The sequence below is a fragment of the Mytilus galloprovincialis genome, chromosome 2, assembly GCF_965363235.1.
Source record: "Mytilus galloprovincialis chromosome 2, xbMytGall1.hap1.1, whole genome shotgun sequence".
Classification (NCBI taxonomy): domain Eukaryota; kingdom Metazoa; phylum Mollusca; class Bivalvia; order Mytilida; family Mytilidae; genus Mytilus; species Mytilus galloprovincialis.
Window position 1 is genome coordinate 46,279,120 of NC_134839.1, and position 21,567 is coordinate 46,300,686.

The 21,567-nt window shown below is 33.2% G+C and overlaps 1 protein-coding gene across 1 annotated transcript; it reads left to right on the forward strand.

Annotated features, from left to right (window-relative positions):
* Nucleotides 1-855: 855 nt before the first annotated feature.
* On the forward strand, nt 856-10,064 carry LOC143063693 (cytochrome P450 2B4-like). The gene is made up of 4 exons (XM_076236008.1): nt 856-1,231; nt 3,380-3,895; nt 5,069-5,509; nt 9,656-10,064. Exons 1-4 carry the CDS (start codon nt 889-891, stop codon nt 9,835-9,837), a joined length of 1,482 nt encoding a protein of 493 aa, XP_076092123.1. The 5' UTR covers nt 856-888; the 3' UTR covers nt 9,838-10,064.
* Nucleotides 10,065-21,567: the final 11,503 nt, after the last annotated feature.

The following is a 21,567-nucleotide window of genomic DNA, read 5'->3' on the forward strand; positions in this document are numbered from 1 at the left end:
ATAATAAGCCGTTGACGGTGAACGAACTTGTTTTCCAACGACCCACAAAACTCCTTTTGAACGCTGAAGTTAAATAATCAATTATAATGTAATGCGATTATGATTTTTTTTATTTGACCAAACCGGGTTATGCATTTTGAAATCTATGACGAAACCGGGTTGTGTACATTGACGAAACCGGCCAGTTCCATTTTGACATGACCCATTTCTTTCGTTCCATACACAGAGATACAATTATGGAGATGCTCATAATAACTTAATTTGCAATCTCCGTGTCAATATCTATCTTCCCGTACCTTTCTTTCCGTACAATGTGAACAATTTAACGAGAAATTAAACAATTTCGAGGCAAGGTTCACTCAATTCGTCATTTTGACATGCATTTTGACTTATTTCTCCGTTAATATAGAACGGTTGTAGAAAATATTGCATCTCACAATAGAAAATAGTTTTTTATGTATATATATTCTTCGATATCATAAAAAAAATAAAAAAATGAGGAGAAACCTACCTTTCTTTTGTCTATTGGTGTTCCGTCATTGTGCCGGATGTTAGATACCATCGAGTCCGAGCAAATTTTGCCGGTGTGGTTTAGACACACAGTGATTTTATAAACATCCGTTTGTTACAAATATATTAAGCATCATATTGTATGATGAAATATAAAAAGTACAGCTTTCCTGCATCAACATTTTTCCATATCTTTTCTACATCATTATTGGTACAACTGAAAAATATATTTAACGGAATCATTGGAAACAGGTCTGCTAGTCAAAGGACGTTTTATTTACACCTAAAATACTTAATATATTAAAATGAGATTTATCTAAAGATCATTGATATAAATGGGTTATACGAGATAAAAATAGACTTAAGTAGGTCGTCAACATGGACGTTCTATTCAATTTTGGATACTTAGACTTGATATTCATTACTTCCTCTGTAAGTCTTTTGTTGCTATGGGTCAGGTCGAGGAGACCATCTGACTATCCTCCAGGACCAACACCCATCCCAGTTATTGGAAACTTTCATAATTTAGTAAATAAGGATTTTATGCAATCACTGCGAGACCTCAGACAAAAACACGGAGATATATTTAGTCTTTCGTTGGGGACGTTTTGGGTAATTGTGGTGAATGGCAGTGATAATTTGAAAGAAATTCTAATAAAGAGAGGAGAGAAAACATCCGATAGACCAACATTTTTCGTATTCAATCTAGTTAATAATAGAGGCAAGTAAACTTTGTTTAGGTAATTTAATATATGTGTGTCAACGGTTTACATCTGTTTGTGATTATCGTTAGTGGTCATAGCATTTTTGGCTATTATTTGTAGATCTATTTTGCACTTTGAGCTACTCTTCACATTTTTTATTAGGAGCTGTTCCTGGTGAAATTAAAACACTCACAAAAACCAGCATTTCGGACTCAAGAATTTTAGAAAGTTTTAATATCATTAGATATTCATTTATGCACTAATTTATTTTGTTGTTGACAGTGGCGTAGCCAGGGTTGAAATGATGTGGATGTTTCGCCGAGCGGAGCGAGGCTGAAATTTTTTTTTTACCTTTTTATGCAGAAAATTATTTTTTATTTAAGCACATGTACTCCCTCAGAATTTTATTGTTTCCTCGAAACTACCATCATTCAATCATAAATATTTGATGTAAAGTTTCCCACCCAATCTTATATTTGACATATCAAAAACGGACCATATTACCCAGTTGCGGATCCAATGGCGGGGGGGGGGGGGGGGGGGTTCCGGGGGTTGGAACCCCCCCTTTTTTTGGCCGATCAATGCATTTGAATGGGGACATAGTTGGACCCCCCTTTTTAAAATGGCTGGATCCGCCCCTGTTACCGCGGCACTTCTGAATAATTTAGAAACTTCGGAATATAGGAACTGAAGTGACTTCTCTTTCCAGGAATTTGAGTCTACAACCTTGGGTTTTTGATTGTTTATTACTGAGCTAGACGCGTTGCAGGAGACATACAAATACCGGGGGTCCGATCGTCCGGTCTTGTTAGCGCTCTCATGTGTACAATTCTTGTCAGATTAAGTGAAACTCATATCATAAGCAATGTCTTTGACAATTTGGAAAATAAGTCGTAATCAAATATTTTTAATCAGTTATGACCCTTTGAAATGTAAAGTGTAATGGAAAACCCTATTTCATTTGCTGTGAAAATGAAAAAGAAAAAGAAAAAAAGTGTTTTTTTAGTTATTCCCTTGTTCCTTGCCCTTTGATAGATAAACTATGAAATATAATGTGCATGGCGGGGAATATTGGATCTTTGTTCTTTACTGATCGAAAATAGAACTAGTATTTGAACCTAGATAGAAACGGGAATTCATAAGCCTAGGACTTATCTATTACAAATAGATTTTTTTTCATCACGTCGTTTACCATGTCGCAAGAAACGATATCAGGATATGGTGTTTTAGTTGTTAGTTGCTATAGTCAAATGAAAAGCCATCACTCCACTAGGTTCAATTTCAGATGAAATATGTCCACGGGTCTACGTATCAGTCCTCTTCGCATGACGTAGACTTTTTTTTTACGAATAAAAATTAACTTGAAACTCTATTCTGCGATTCAACTATCTTGATTACGTAAATTAAATTTTCCTAAATGAACTTAAGACCAGGCATACTGCTTCGAAAATGACTGCATGGACATAATCCTCATATCCTCAGCCTTGTTACATTTGGATACTTCCGAGTTAAACTGCTGCTATTTTTTTTAGTCAAAATGATGTAGATGCTTGAGCATCTAAGCATACATGCAAGCTACGCCACTGGTTGAAATGTTCTTATATATATATATATATATATGTTTCTGCTTTTTGGTCGGTTGTCTTTTTGAAACATTCGCCATTTCCATCATCAATTTTATATCATAAATAAACATAATTCTAAAATAGATCATCACGAAATGCAATTTGTAAAAATGAGATGAGACAGTTATATGGAAAAAAATAGAAGGAAATTTCAGTCTCAAAGTTAATCATTGATAATTTTACCACTAAACTGCAAATCTAAAATAGGAAATTTTATTACTTATATCGATCAAATTATTTCTGTACTCACATAAGTAACTTCAACGTTCTAGCCAATAACTGAAAATCAACACATGTCTTGAATGTTCCCTTTGCCACTGTCGCACATTCAGTGACCGTCGAATGTATTGTCGGTTTGCATCTTGTATCAGGGAGAATAAAATCACCAAATGTTTAAAGCAGTAAAGTATTTACTTATAGTCTATAGTCACATGTTCACGTTCTTTTTCGCATTTTCCGATGTTTCATAAAATAAAGATGATTCAACGTTTGAAATTATATCTTACATTTTTGTATTTATATATTTGCTAATCATTCCAGGAATAATATCTGCAAGTGGTCCTAGTTGGAAACATCATAGAACCTTTGCTTTATCAAAACTACGTGACTTTGGGTTCGGAAAACGAAGTTTTGAGTCAAATATACACGAGGAATTAGAAATATTTCTGAATGAACTGGAAAAATATGACGAGCAAGCTTTTGATATATCAGAAATAATTCATACAAGTATGTCGAACATCGTGATGGCCATCACCCTTGGACGACGATTCGACTATAAAGACCCCGAATTTTCGTACTTTGTTCAACTCTTAAATGAAAATTTCAACAATGGTGCAGTGTTGGGTCCAGTAAACTTTATTCCTATTCTTGAAAAGTTGCCCATTGACATTTTTGGTGCAAAGCAAATGTCGAAGAATGCTGAGAGATGTGATGCTTTCCTTCAAAATGAAATAAATGAACATGAAAAGACATTGGATGAAAATAACATCAGGGATTTCATTGATGCATACCTAGTTGAGCTCAGACAGGAGCGAGATACTGATAACTACTTTTCTGGTAATTTATAATTAAGATTTTTGTTGAATAATGAAATTCGATTTTAGGGATTAGAAACGACTTTATTACACACGCAATTACAGCTTAAATGATACCTATGTTTAATACTGATAATAATTTATATACAATAATAGTAAGAATTTTTACAAAATATTCCTTAGTTTACACCATGTATAGATATTTAAGTATAACTGACATACAATAACAATACAATATATATCATAATTCAAAATACGAGTAGAGTATTGTACACCGTAATGGACACATATCATATGTGAAAATACTGTTGAATATTTTATAAGTTCATCTGCAATATATATATATATATATACACAATGTATTAGTTTCATAATCTGGACAGCTATTCATACGCTGATATTTCCACAAAGAGGACATATAACAGTAGCGGATTCATGAGGGCGTCTTTGATAAAAAAAATATAATAGCATCAAATCATTCAAATTCCCTTCGCATCGCCCCACTCGGCAGAATATATACCATTTCATTTTCTGCAAACGAAAGATGCTCCTTGCAATTATAGTTATTAAACTTTGCAGTAAATTATTTCTTTCTCAATGCAATATGTTTCACTTTGCAGATTCAAGCACGATGTTGACATGTCCTTGATTTAGAGTATCCTAGGATAAATATATTTCAAAAGATCCAAAAAGGTTTTTTGACAAGGGACAAGGATGACCCATAAACTACTTTTCATCGCTAAAAAGTAGAATGATAGAATCTATCTGCAACGTCACTCGTTGCTTTCAGGGACTAGTACTGCGATCATGGTTTAACTTCACCAATGATGCTATAGAAATAATGGAAACAAATATACTGGTGTCAGCAGTTGATCAAGGACTTGTCGATTTATAGAGGGGGGAGGATTCTATAGAATGAAAATATAAGATAAAAACGGCTGAGGGGAGCGCGGCGAAAACCAAATTTGGACGATTTTATAAAAAAAAAATCGATTCATGGGTTGTTCGCCCTTTACTCACCTTGAATCCGCCACTTGCATGGCATTGACAAGAAGTTATACATGATCAGTTGTAGAAACTATTGACGCCAATGACAAACTTTGACTAGCACTACTCACTTACATATAGACTTCACATTGAACTGTGCCTGTCCCTTTACAGATATTAATTATACCAATTTTTTTTTAATATATAGGTGCAAATTTGTTAGCATCGATTGGCGATCTTTTTGCGGCGGGAACGGAAACAACAGCAACAACTATAAGATGGGCTTTAATGTACCTCTTGAACAATATGGACATCCAGCACAAAATGTGGAAGGAAATTAATGAGAATGTGGGCAGTGGCCGACTGCCAAGTTTGTCTGACAAGCCAAACCTTCCTTACTGTGAAGCTGTTATTCTTGAATCTCTCAGACTTGGAAATATTGTTCCCTTTTCCCTGCCACACACCGTATCAGAGGACATCTACTACAAAGGAATGAAGATTCCAAAGGACTCTGTCATATTTCCAAGTCTTGATTCTGTGGTGTATGACGAAAGCTTATTTCCAAACAGTCATATTTTTAATCCTGAACGCTTTATTGATGAAAATGGAAAACTGTGTGGTCAGGAGAAAATATTAACTTTCTCATTGGGTAACTATGTAATATGAATTCTAGTTAACGCGAAAAATAAAACATCTGCAATTTTGGAATACTTAATATGAACACATGAAAAATGTCAGTCTTTCTATCGGAAAATTACTTCTAATGAAATTCTTTTTATATTGTCATTCTTCTAGCTTAGAAGTTAAGTTCGCTTTAAAATTCACTATGCCTATGTCATCAAATAAAGGCAACAGTAGTATACCGCTGTTCAAACTCATAAATCCATGGACAAAAAACAAAATCGGGGTAACAAACTAAAACTGAGGGAAACGCATTAAATATACGAGGAGAACAACGACACAACATTACTATGTAAAAAACACAGAAATGGACCAAGCATCAGACAAAATCCCACGAGAATAACAAATATAACATCAAAACAAAATACATGAATTTGGGATAGACAAGTACCGTGACACGTCTTATCGCAATGTGAATTTACACTAAAAAATAAGTGAATACAAACGACGCAACGTTAAAATGTAACCCACACAGAAACGAACTATAATATAACAATGGCCATATTCCTGACTTGGTACAGGACATTTTTAAAGGAAAAAATGGCGGGTTGAACCTGGTTTTGTGGCATGCCGAACCTCCCCTTTTATAGCCATGTGAAACATAACATTAAAATGACAAAGCTCGAATGTTGTATATCTTAGTCTTTATTTTAAAGCCACAGTGAACTTTAAAGCAACCTGTTGCGTCATGTTCTCCATATGTTTCATCGAAGATTTACATATGTGTGTTTCTTGAAAATCCTTTTGATTTGCTGACAACTTTTAAGAGGCATTTGAAAGTCAAATTTTGCTTCACAACAAAATACAACATTTATGACAGCACTTGCTTCACGTCACAACGTCACAACAATGCTTAGGAAAACACACGAACAATTAAAATATAAATCATTATTTCATGGTTGCAGCATACAACTGTAGTAATAAAAAAATGAATGCTCCTTTTTGTTAATTTATAGGCTTATAAAAGCTTTGATCGTGCAAACATTTTCAGTACGAAGCGCGATTGCGCTTCATACAAAATGTACTTCGGTTAGCGCTTTTATTCCCCTATAAAATTACAAAAAGAAGCATTCAATTCTTAAATAAAAATAAATAGCGTGTAACAAAAAAAAGTAAAATCACAAAAATACTGAACTCAGAGGAAAATCAATTCGGAAAGTCCATAATCACATGGCAAAATCAAATAACAAAACGCATCAAAAATGAATGGACAAGAACTGTCATATTCCTGACTTGGTACAGGCATTTTCAAATGTAGAAAATGGTGGATTGAACCTGGTTTTATAGCTAGCTAAACCTCTCACTTGTATGACAGTCGCATCAAATTCCATTATATTGTAACCGATGCGTGAACAAAACAAACAGACACAATAGGTAAAAATGTCAAAAATAGGGGTACAGCAGTCAACATTGTGTTATCATCTTAATCACTATAAAAACAACAAATGTAACGAAGAAGCACAAAAAGGCATACATCAAATTAACATCCTCATTTTGATTATATTATACGATTTTATTTGTCTATGTAAAATGCACCCATCAAGGAAGGAGGGTTTTGAGTACTGGTGAAAATTGCGCGTTTGAAATTCGCACAGGTAGACATGAAATAATTTTGTCGTTCAAAGTATGACGGGATGCATAAATACAGTCACGCAAAATAGATATAACAAAAACTGGCTTAACAGTTAAAGTAATAATAAATAAAATAATGGTGCGGTTCAAAGTATGACGGGATACATAAGTACAGAGGCAGTCAAATGTATATCACAAAAACAGTGGGTTAACAGTAAAAGTAATATTAATAAATAAAATAATTTTGTCATTCAAGGTATGACAAGATACATAGGTACAGAGTCACATCATGAAATAATTTTGTCGTTCAAAGTATGATGGGATACATCAGCACAGAGTTACGTCAAAAGGATATCTAAAAAAACAGACTTAACAGTAAAAGTTATATTAATAAAGACAAATAAAAGAATAATATAACACGTTATTAAGATGATAAACAACGTCAGTACGCAAAATCTATACTTCAAGACCATCGTGTATTATTTGTGAAGTTGATACGGAATATTTATCAACAAGTTCTGGGTACCTTCCGATGAACTTTTTTAGAAAAAGGACGAGACGTTCTTTGACATACCCCTGGTTCATCAACTTTCTGCTCAGACACTGGTGACGTTTTACAAAGTCTGAGTAGGAGCTGCAAGCTCTAGAATACCGAATAAGTTGGGAAATGTATATTCCATATGCAGGTGAAGTTGGTATATTGCTACTAAGGTGGGGGAAATTGATAATTTCAAAATCAAAATCGTCTCGTTTGTCATAGATTCTGGTACTAAGATGACTGTGTATGTCAAATTCGAGGTATAAGTCTAAAAATGAGGCGGAGGAAGCCGTGTCTGTTGTCTCTTTAATTTCTAGTTCTGGTGGATATATTAATGGAACCCAATCAGAAAAGTTCGGATTGTTAATGGAAAGAACATCATCAATATATCTGAAAGTGAAATTAAATAACCTGGCTTCTTTGATCTTCTTGTTTTTGACAAGTGTCTGAAGGAACTCAGATTCATATGAAAACAAGAAGAGGTCAGCAAGGAGAGGCGCGCAGTTCGTTCCCATAGGAATGCCGACAATTTGTTGAAAAAGTCTACCTCCAAACTCAACAAATATGTTGTCGATAAGAAACTCCAGCATACTGACCACTTGTTCTTTTGTGTAACATGTTTTACCTTTTTGTTTGTCACTATTAACGAAATATGCCTTATGAAATCCCAAAGTAATAAATTTATAGCGTATGCTACCATTTTTATGTTGAAAGGCATTGTGGATAATTTCTTTTAGGCGATTTTTCAATTTCACATGGGGAATGGTGGTATACAGGGTTGAAAAATCAAAAGTTTTGATAGAACTAATTTCAGAAATAGACCGAGATTTAAAATTGTCTAGAAGTTCTTTAGAATTTTTAAGAATCCACATATGGTTAATACCACTACGCGAGTAAACAGTTTCACAGTATTTCTGAAGACCCTCTTTCACTGCGGATAAAATTTTAGTCAATCTAATGGACAATTCTTTAGTGGAACATGAAGATGAGCCAGCAATATACCGTTGTTTGTACGGAATTTTATGAAGCTTTGGTATCCAATACAAACAAGGTAAGTCCTCCGATTTGGTGTTCAATGTAATGTTTATTGAAGCCATGAAGGACTTATGATTTGCTAAAATCTCATCCTTGTCAAATGATATGTCTTTGTATGTGGGATTACCTGAGTGCTCATTTATACCCAATTCTTTTACAAGACATTCGTAGTAATACGATTTACATACAAAGACAATATTATTTGAAGCTTTGTCCGTAGGAACAACAACATACTTATCATGAAGAGATGATAGACATTTCATGGCCTCTTTGTCTCTGAAAACGGACTTTGGTCGATCGTTCACACAGTTTTTCAACTTGTGAATGCGACGTTTTATCAGAGACCTGATAGTTTTAACCCATTCTGACAAAGTGTCCAGTTCAACTTCTTCTCGCTTAGCCCATGCTCTGGCGTAGTCCTCAATGGAATCCATAATTATTTTGAAGTTATGGTTCCAATTGATGTGTTGGGGTTCTCTAAACTTAGGACCATGAGAAATCACCTTTCGGAGATTTTCATGTTGAATTATGTTTAGATCTCCAGTTATAACATGACCAGGGTGGCTGTAATTATAAGGCGAGTGGGAACAGTCACATGTCGGAGGGTTTTGTAAGTATGGTTCTAAGTCAAGGTCCTGCAATGCTTGTTTATAGTTAAATATTTTAGGTGCAATGGTTTTGGTGTAACTGTAGGATACAATAGGAACAGATTGATTTTGAAAATAAATAGGAATTTTAGATGTTACCTCCTTGTGATGTAGAACGTTGCCGATATTGATTGCATCAATTCCTCTATGTTGCAGGCTCGACAATTAGAAACTAAAAAATCGTTTGATCTTTGATTGCATTAGAAAAAATATTAGTTTTAGGTTTATCTTTTAGCGATTATATTTTCTAGGGTATGGTAAGATAACAACTAACTGCTTTATCATACACAAACTTTATATATATATATTTTTTTATTTTTAGGCCGGAGAGTGTGTCTTGGTGAATCTTTAGCAAGACTTGAGTTATTCTTGTATCTAACAGCTCTTGTTCAGAGATTTCAGTTCTTGCCTCCAGAGGGCGACAATCCACCAGCTGTGGAAGGAAAACTAGGCGTTACTTATTCACCGATCCTTTATAAGATAAGAGCAGTTAGGCGAAGTTGATAATAACCAAGAGATCGTTTATAAGACGAGAGCGGTTAGGCGAAGTAATTTTAACCAATAGATAGGAGCAGTTAGGCGAAGTTAGTGATAACCCATAGTTTAAAGTGAAGAATGTTGTTAAATTGAAATTTTTGAAAAAGATAAAATACAACTGTCACAATATATGCTAAACATATAGAAATTATTAACAAATAAGTGATTGTTACAAATAAACACATTTACAAAGACGTATATATGTTGTAATTGTTAAACAAAAAATAGTATACAGATATATATGTAAAACAAGAGTGCACACGCTGAAATGTCTCGCCTTCTATACTAATCATTGATATTATGTTGATAGTCCTAAGTATAAAGCTTAATTTTATTACAACTGTCTCATAAACTTAACATTAACCAAGATAACTAAACAAAGACCAATGAACCTTGAAAATGAGGTCAAGGTCAGATGAACCATGCCAGGCAGACATGTACAGCTAACAATGCTTCTAAACAACATTTATAGTTGACCCATTACTTATAGTTTAAGAAAAATAGACCAAAACACAAAAACTTAACACTGTGCAATGAACCGTGAAAATGAGGTCACCGTCAAATAAAACCTGCGCGACTGACATAAAGATCATAAAATATTTCCATACACCAAATATAGTTGACCTATGGCATACAGTATAAGATAAAAAGACCAAAAACTCAAAAACTTAACTTTGACCACTGAACCATGAAAATGAGGTCAAGGTCACATGGCATCTGCCCGCTAGACATGTACACCTTACCATCATTCCATACAACAAATATAGTAGACCTATTGCATATAGTATGAGAAAAACAGACCAACACACAAAAATTTAACTATAACCACTGAACCATGAAAATGAGGTCAAGGTCAGATGACACCTGCCAGTTGGACATGTATACCTTACAGTCCTTCCATACACCGAATATACTAGCCCTATTGCTTATAGTATCTGAGATATGGACTTGACCACCAAAACTTAACCTTGATCACTGATCCATGAAATGAGGTTGAGGTCAAGTGAAAACTGTCTGACAGACATGAGGACCTTGCAAGGTACGCACATACCAAATATAGTTATCCTATTACTTATAATAAGAGAGAATTCAACATTACAAAAAATTTGAACTTTTTTTTCAAGTGGTCACTGAACCATGAAAATGAGGTCAAGGACATTGGACATGTGACTTACGGAAACTTCGTAACATGAAGCATCTATATACAAAGTATGAAGCATCCAGGTCTTCTACCTTCTGAAATATAAAGCTTTTAAGAAGTGAGCTAACACCGCCGCCGCCGCCGCCGCCGTAGCCGCCGCCGGATCACTATCCCTATGTCGAGCTATCTGCAACAAAAGTTGCAGGCTCGACAATTAGAAACTAAAAAATCGTTTGATCTTTGATTGCATTAGAAAAAATATTAGTTTTAGGTTTATCTTTTAGCGATTATATTTTCTAGGGTATGTTATCATTTAAAACTCAAATTCACCTCTGTGGTTGTGTTCAATTACCATCTAGGCAATTTTTTCGGAAGAGAGAAAATTTGTTTAGGTTATATTATTGTTTTAAATCATGTTTTAACTATTACCTGTTAAAGGTGTTGCTCTACCTGATCAGTTAAAGTTTTTCGAAATTCTATTAATTTGTTATGCATTTTTGTCACTCATCAGAATATTGTTGAAAATTTTCGAAAATGTAATCGAAGTATGTCACGGCCGGTCACCGTGCTATTTATTTTAAGCTAACAATTGTGCAAAACTAGATTATTCAAGTAACACACTTTGTTGTGAATAGAGAGAAATCGGATAGAATTTTGAAATAAAATATAAGAAGTCGGGTTTTATAATATACTTTCAGAAATTAAAAGTTAAAAATGATGTCAGCAAACTTGTTTTCTTCAGATAGTAAAAACATTCCAAAACATATTTTTTAAGAGTTATCTTTCATTTTATGGCAATGCTCAAAAATTTAATCGAACCAAAACAAATATTTCGCATTTGTATCATAGGCTTACTTTTTATTTATTATTCAAATAAACAGTCTAACACATAAATTGTCATTCTGTCTCAAAATTGTAGATCTAAAAAGCACTTGACCGATATATATTCAGGTTTGGAACATCAGTATATTTAAAACGGTAATATTACACAGAATCCAGAACCAATGTACAATGCTAAATAAATTATGAAGATATTCACATAACAGTTTGAAATATAAAATTCTTTAAAAAAAATAAAAATCACACATTTCATTGAATCTGTATTTTGTTTATTTATTAGATTGCACAAAAAACAGTAAAATTATTAGGCATTGAAATAGACTTTGGCATGGCATTTTTGCACTGAGAAAAATTCAAAAAGACTAGAAAAGGTGCAGGAAAGAGCACTCCGTTTTGTGTATGAGGATTTTACCAGCTCCTACGAGGACCTCTTACTTAAAGCTAAGGTGCCCTCCTTGCAGATCAGACGGATAAGAACAATGGCTCTAGAAACTTTTAAAATTATAAACAACATAGCTCCTGTGAGCTTACAAAATTTGGTGAATTTCAAAAAATCTAAATATTCTTTCAGGTATGTAAATATTCTTGAAATTCCACAGGTAAAGTCAACCCGTTACGGTAAAAAAAATCGTTCAAATTTGCTGCTGCCACTTTATGGAACAGCCTTCCAAACCATTTCAGGACTGAAAACAGTTTTTCACATTTTAAAAGTTTTGTTCAGTCCTGGAACGGTTTGGAATGTCGCTGTTCTGCTTGCAGATAATTCTTGAGCTGTTTATTATGTTTGTGCTTTTGGTTGCTCTGGTCAAGCATGTTTTTACTTCATTCGAATTTGTTGCATATTTTTATTACAGGTTGTTTTTATATGTCAAAATGCACTGTTTTTATGTTATTTATATGTTTTTATATTCGATCTAGGAAATCAAAGTATATACATGTAATTTGAAAAGCAGATCAGTCAAACTGTACAGGACATTTGCGATTTTGTATCACTGAATACCTAAGTACTAGTCACTCCATGGACAAACGTGCCTGATAGTCTACCAGAAGCAGAAGCGGCTTATGACAAAAGAAAAAAAGATAATTTATTATGTCGATCACATGGGATAGTTAGACCGAATATCATGCGATTGAAATTATGTACGCTTTATCCAAAATACGTGATACTTTGTTTAAGAATAAGGCGTTTAGGTGTGATTGCCAATGAGACAACTTTGAGACAAAGTTCAAATCAAGTGGATGTTACCAATTATTTGCATCCGTACGGTCTTCAACAATAAGAAAAACCCATAACGCATAATCGGATATAAAAGGTCTCGACATGACATTTTTTTTAATTTGAAATAATTCAATTGAGAAAACTAACGGCCTAATTTATAACAAAACTATTCACGAAAAACAAATATGACGGACATGAACCAACGATAACTACTGAACTACAGGCTCCTGACTAGGGACAAGCACATAAAGAATGTGGCAATGTGAAATATGTTTTCGAGCGGTCAACCATCCTCTAACCTGGGGTAGTGGTGTAATAGCACAACATAATCTTAACATACTATAAAAATCAGTTGAAACAGACTGAACTCATCACACCAATACAAAGAAGAAAAAAATCAAACATAAACACAGATTGGATGTGGCAGGGTATTTATCCATCCCTCATCCCTAATTCAAGTAAAGAAGAATTACAAGTTTTGTTATTATAACACACTATTTCTAAATAGTCTTCCGTCAGAGACTTTTTCCTGCGTAAGGCAAACGAGGGATAAATGTCACAGAATGTAGAAGAACACAAATGGTTACATTGTTACATTGAATTTCGAAAGGAAGCAGTGGATCATTACCTGTTTAGGCTCAACAACTTGAAAAGGGTTTATAGTCGATAAACTCTGCAATGCTGCATTAACAAACAGTATTTCAATTTCAAATGGTTTAGCTTCCTGTCATTGTTTCCAAGACAGTAAAAAGTAACAGGGCAATTGTTGTCTGGAGACGGAAAAGACATTTTAGCAATTATGAAATTACATATATACGTATGTTTAGTAAACTTGCATCCTTTACCCTAAATGTGAATGCAACAAAACTTAACTTTAAAACATTTTTGATCACAATTTCACAATCTTTCATAAGTATGGAAACTTGAAAGTTACGTTTAAATTGAGTTACCCTTCTTTACTTATATTAGGTATGGCGTCTTTAGTAACATACCAGTAAACATATTTAGTTTTCTGTCATGTGTTTAAATTAAGGCGTCTCTAGCAATATATTTAGTTGTCTGTCGTGTGCAAAAAATGGGGTGGTGTTTGTCTTTTCGTCTATTTCTTATATAAATACAAAATGTAGTGCTTTATTTTACTTCGGATGAAATTTAGTTCTCCCTCATCTCATCTCCCCTTTTTTGAAAGTTTATGAACAGACAGTATTTTTTATGAATATTCCCCATTAATGATTAAAAACATCAACACAATATATTTTCATGAAGGATTGATTGATTTTTGTTTGGTAAGCGTCCAGTGCCAATGTTCATACCTAAAGAAAATAAAAAAATAAATCCATTATGACGGTTCTGTCATGTAGTTCGAACAAAATGTAGGCCGAGAAAGATTGTTCTTAAAACACAACAGTTTTCGTTTGATGTTGACAACATTAGCATGCAAGGAGCCATATGCGAACCCTAAAGAGTTGCTGTACTGGTTCTTTTAACAGTGGCATCGGATGTAAAGTCCTTGTTCAGACGGAACGTGGTTGCGTATTTATACATCCCGCACAGCCAAACAACCGCCACTCTTTAACTTATGTTTTTTTTGTTGGATGCGAGAAGCCCAGATGACCGTATTTCTATAACGCAGTCAACAATTGTTTTTTATACCCTAAAATGACATATTTTCAAACAAATAACACATAGTGTACCAGCATAATGATAAAAAAATTGTTATGTGTAGATGCTCAAGAACACAACCATTTGAACATTTCCAGAGGTAGAAAACTATTTCTCTAAAATTATCGTTCAAAATGTGAGAGGAACATAATGTTGACCAGTAGGAATTTATTCAGTATATGTGAAAGTTATGCTGCCCACCCAGGGCCCTAAATTGGAACAATAAATATTCTTCCTAAGTCAGTAATCTGATGTTCAGTGGTTGTCGTCTGTTTATGTTGTTCATAAGTGTTTCTCGTTTTCATATAGATTAAACCGTTGGTTTTTTACACTATAGTAATTTTTGGGGCCCTTTATAGCTTGCTGTTCGGTATGAGCCAAGGCTCCGTGTTGAAAGCCGTACCTTGACCTATAGTGGTTAACTTTTATAAATTGTAACTTGGAGGGAGAGTTGTCTCCTTGACACTCATACCACATCTTCCTATATATAATTAAAAAACCTCACACTACCTTTTATTCATACTAAAATGAACCACTCGTTCAGCAGCCGAAATACTAAGTCACTTGTTTAACATTTTTAATCGAAAAACATCATATTTAGGAACATACTTTTTCTGTTACAACAAATTCATTGCTATCTGCCAACTATGTTATTTCTAGGCCAGAAAGTTTAGAATGAATTACACTTTATTTCAGTTGTTTATAGCTGTATAATCATAACTGTACTTTTACAAACGATCAATCTCAGACAACATAACATCTTTGCTTTTTCAATCCATTTTGTGATCATGTTTATGAGATTAAGATAGTGTTATTGACCGAGACAATTCATATGGCTCAAAGTTTTCCTCATAAATCGTATTTTTTCAATATTTCTTGCAAAACGAAAGAATTAAAAAAAAACACCACAAAAGTTGTATCATAGTCATGCATTACAAAACTTATTTCTATACAAGTTGTCATTTTATAACCCCAAAAAATCTTATTTTTGCGACGAAACCAGAAAAAAAAAGATATATACAACAATTCATATTGCAAAAGTAACAATGTGATGACAAAACATTAGACACAAATGAAGATTTCATTCCAAATCCAAATCTACAAAACATCTTTTGAAAGTGTTACTGCATCTGGAAAAGAGATGATGACACTTTTCCAACATTAAAAAGATAAAATATGTATTTATTACTTCTGTGGAATCAGATGTTATCCTCTCATATGTTAGGGACGAACGCCCCTCAGATAAGAGAAGCTTACAACAACTTAATTACATACTGTATGTATGCATTGTAACCTATTCTGGCGTCGGACTCGGACATCTTTTAAACTGAGTTTTACTGTGCGTATTGTTGTGTATTTGTTTTTTTCTACATTGGCTAGATATAGCCCATAGGGGGAAGGTTGAGATCTCAAAAAGCATGTTTAACCCCGCCGCATTTTGCGCCTGTCCCAAGTCAGGAGCCTCTGCCCTTTGTGATTCTTGTATGATTTTTGTCGAGCCTTCGACTTTAGTCGAAAAAGCGAGACTAAGCGATCCTACATTCCGTCGTCGTCGGCGGCGTCCACAAATATTCACTCTGTGGTTAAAGTTTTTGAAATTTTAATAACTTTCTTAAACTATACTGAATTTCTACCAAACTTGGACAGAAGCTTGTTTATGATCATAAGAAAGTATCCAGAAGTAAATTTTGTAAAAATAAAATTCCATTTTTTCCGTATTTTACTTATAAATGAACTTAGTTTTTCTGCGAGGAAACATTACATTCACTCTGTGGTTAAAGTTTTTAAAATTTTAATAACTTTCTTAAACTATCCTTGATTTGTACCAAACTTGGACAGAAGCTTGTTTATGATAATAAGATAGTATCAAGAAGAAAATTTTGTGAAAATAAATTTCCACTTTTCCGTATTTTACTTATAAACATGATAAATTGACTTAGTTTTTTTGCCAGAAACAAAACATTCACTCTGTGGTTTAAGTTTTTAAAATTTTTATAATGTTCTTAAACTATCCTAGATTTCTACCAAACTTAGACAAAAGCTTGTTTCTGATCATAAGATATTATTCAGAAGTAAATTTTGTAAAAAAAAAATTCACTTGTTCTGTGTTTTACTTATAAATGGACTTAGTTTTTCTTCCAGTTAACATTACATACAGTCTGCAGTTAAAGTTTATAAAACATTTATTACATTCATAAACTATTCTGGATTTTTTACCAAACTTGGAAGCTTCTTTCAATCAAAAGACAGTATCGATAGGGAAATTTTTATTGATGTTTTTCCTCATTTTTGTTGAGTCCGTGGAACCCTTACGAATTTTTAATTTGAGTTCTTTAATATATTTCGGAGTTTAGTAAGACGTCCATTATCACTGAACTAGTATACAATTTTGTTTAGGGGCTAGCTGAAGCACGCACCCGGGTGCGGGATATTATCGCTGTATTGACGACCCCATTTCCATTCTCATCTTTATTTGGATACATGTTGATTTAATCAACTGTGTGATGTCAAATTCTTCACAATACAGAAACTGAATTTAATATTCTTTAATAATCTTTGCTAACTTTTTGTTCAATTTCCTGACTCTACGATTTATTGTATGATGATATTTTTATATTGTTATATTACAATATATGTTATAACTATTTCATAGATTAGTTTTCACTCATTTAATCTATGATCACGAATAAAGATTTAATTCGTGATATCGAATTCAAAACATATTTTCAGTGCGACGTCTTGAATGTTCCTGAATGGGCTGTCGTACAATGCATTCGTTTTGCTCGCAAGATACAATTTATCAAGATCACACCAGGAACGACATTCAATTATTTGAAACACAAATTGAGTCATTTGACGACAAAGCTCAATTGAATGAAAGAATTTTTAGAAAGTACAGGATTTTCAAAGTATAATATCATTTACTTTATAGATAATTGTTCTTGCATTACTCCGTCACGATATTGTATTCAATATACATGTATAGGATCTTGAAAGATTAACTGAAAGCATTCCAAATTTCGTCTACGCAAATCAAGGATTTATTTCAGGAGGATTGTATCCGCCCAACTTTTGTTTTAATTTATATTTGAGAACAGTTCTGTTTAAAATGACGTCATCTATTTAATCACATAGTACCAGATCATGAGATAATGAATGCCAAAAATGCTGATGAGATAGTATTGGTCAAATAATAGTAAACATTTTTGCTTTATCAAACAATGGAATGCTAAGTTATTATCGTAAATCTACCAACGGGGAAACCTTTCCTTTTTATGGAATTAATTTTATTCAATGTCAACGCGACCGGGATGCAGTTGTTGATATTATGGTCCCGCCGACTTAAGTCGGAACCATATAGTAAAATTGAGAATGGAAATGGGGAATGTGTCAAAGAGACAACAACCCGACCATAGAAAAGACAACAGCAGAAGGTCACCAATAGGTCTTCAATGTAGCGAGAAATTCCCGCACTCGGAGGCGTCCTTCACATATATATATTTTTAACTTTGTTTTATTAAGGGCTTCAAATGGAAGTGTATTTCTGTGTTCCTTGGCACATCTGCCTCTAAGTAAAAATATCTTTATGACGAGGAGAAGAAAAGGCTGCTTGATGTCTTATATATATTGTTATTATTAGAAAACAAAGTAGTGGTCTTTTTATCTCTATCGTTGGTTATAGCAAATGTAAAATGTTTATCAATGTTAGTTAATTTTAGGTAGGGGTCTCTCGGGATAATGTAAATACTTGTGCAAACAAGGCTGCTATATAAATATAGAAAAAGAGGTGAAACAAGTTCAGTGCGATCTCCGACGGAATGACACCGACTTTCAAATGAGGACACACACAATTTGCGAAGGCGTCAATTTAGAATTAGTTTAAATAGGATATCAATTTACCATTTCTATAAATGTGCATTTTAATTGCTGAAATATATAATTACATTCTGAATATTGCCCTACAATTATGACACCTTCATTGTATGACGTGTCAGAAGGTACTATGATGATATATAGGTCATGACGTGATATACCATGTGACGAATTTATGAAAGCGACCGCGTCCTTGAATTCATTTAAAAATAAAATTTTCATTGATAGAATGCTAAAAATAGTTACAGTTGTTTATATGGAGAAGTCCAGGTAGCTAACCACTTCAAAGGAGCCGCATTTCTACATCACAGCTATCCTATGGATGGTACAATAAGGGGCGCATGTCTGATTTATCACATGGTCTAAGGTTTCATGCAACCTATTCTAACGTTTCAAATTAAGGTTTAAAATTGTATGGAAAGGGGTTGATATAGCATAAAATTTAAAAGATTAAGTGTTATAAAGACATGAAATAATTGGGCTAATCAAATAACAACCAGTTGAAGTGTACTCAAAACTATGTGTTCTCGGACATACAATACCGGCATTGCCATTTTTTTGTGATAACTCTGTTCCCTTTAACCATCATACGAAGCCATCCTTTCCCCCAAAAAACAAGAACCACAGATCTATTAATCATGATACAATATCTAAAAAAATGAAACATGAGTGCATCCTTTCAATTTATACATAACATGATAGTCTCTTAGTCTATATATCGCAAGCACGGACACAATAGTGTAATACACTTTTAAATCAGATAAAACTTGGAGTCGAATATGTAAAAAGTCTGAAGTTACCATGCATTTTACTCCATAAAGTCACCCGACCCTCTTAATCCGCCTCTGGTGTGTGCCCCATGGTTGTATTTACGTTTGTATTTTTACTGTATTTTGCAGTGACACTATTGGTTGCTTTATGATAGTATTTGCTAGATTTTATGATTTTATTACTTTTGTTGTGTTCTTAAAAGACACATTATATTGATCATAATATGACTTTCAGAAACTGCGATGTTTCTTAGATCGATACCTCGTGTTTTGTCTTTTTGTTAGTTTTTTATGTGATTCTTGTCAATCTGATGAGCCAACCCTTTTTCAACTGATTTTTACAGTTTTTAGTATATATGGTAGAGGGATGAGCACTCACAACTAGGTTTAAACCTGTCACATTCTTGATGTGCTTAGCTCAAGCCAGGAGCCTTTGGTTCAGTGGTTGTTGGTTTTCTCTTTTTGATTTTGTAATGCAGGTTATAAACACAGCATTTTTCTTGCTAATTTCCCGATGTTTTTAAATATTGATAAATTGCAAATATTAACTGGCAAGTCAGAGGCATATGATGTTTAAAGAAAACATATCATTGGTTTTAAGGATAGTTTTTAAAGTTTCTTCACAATATCATGTACACTCAATCTGAATTTAAGGGGTCGGAAAAATGGTTATTTATATACATTTAGAATTTGTTTAACATATGTAAACTAAACAGAACAAAATCTACACCATCGCTTCAAGCCTTGGAAAACAATACCTGTATATGATATTAGAACCCCCCCCCCCCTCCCAAAAAAAATGAAATAAAAATAAATAAAAAATAAATAAATAAATAAATAGAAAAATCATTTGTTGATAAAAAAAAAAATGACAAAAAGAAGTGCACGATGCAATGATTTACAGAACAATCATATAAAGATAATGATCGATTTCCTATAAAAAATATTTACTTGTGAACAATAAGTAACAGATAAGGATGCACACTAATACATGCAAAACCGATCAAAATATACAATACATGCATACCCCCGCTATCGCTTACTTGGTATAAAGTAAAAACCAAAAATACTTAACACTGAGGAAAATAAATTTAAAACGGAAAGTCCCTAAACAAATGGCAAAATCAAAATTACAAAAACATCAAACGAATGGATAGCAACGTATCGGACACTAGCCTGATTTAAAGACCTCATTATTATAAAACATTGGTGATTTCCTAACTTAATATTTTCAATAATCATGATAATGGTTAAAAATAAAAAAAGGTTATAAACTAAGAACTTTTCATGCTATTTCCTAATGTTTTTAAATATTGATAAATTACACATATTAACTGACAAGTCAGAAGCACATGATGTTAAAAGTAAAAAGGTCATTGGTTTTTAGGATAGTTTTCTTTCAGTTTCTTCAAAATATCCTGTAGGAGTATACTTAATAAATTTATATTTGATATGAATTTATGGGGTCGGAAAAAAGGTTAGTTATACACATTTAGTATTCACATATGTAAACTGAACAGAGCAAAATATATATCCTCGCTTGATAACCCCCAAAAACTTTTGTTGATAAAAAATGACAAAAAAGGAGGTGAAAGATATCAAGATTCACTGAATAGTCAATAATGATTTCCTGTAAATAAATTTACTGGTTTACAATGAGTTACATATAAAGATGTAAACGTAAGAAGTTTATTATAATATTGTATGACATTCTTTTTTTAAAATTAAAAAGTTTGTCGCACTGCCTTGTTTCAAAACTATTGAACTGGAAATTTACCAAAATCCATCAAAACCCACAATAACTTTATACCCCCCGTTATCGCTTACGGGGTATGATACAGTGTCCTCATTTAAAGTCCTCATTGTTACAAAACAATTTGCGATTTCCTAACCTAAAACATTCGATTTTGAATAATGATTAAAACATTAATAAAAAGGGTTATAAACTAAGATATTTTCTTGCTATTTCCTAATGTTTTTAAAAATTGATAAATTACACATATTAACTGACAAGTCAGAAGCACATGATGTTATAAGTAAAAAGGTCATTGGTTTTTAGGATAGTTTGTTTTCAGTTTCTTCAAAATATCCTGTAGGAGTATACTTAATAAATTTATATTTAATATGAATTTATGGGGTCGGAAAAAGGTTAGTTATACACATTTAGTATTCACATATGTAAACCGAGCAGA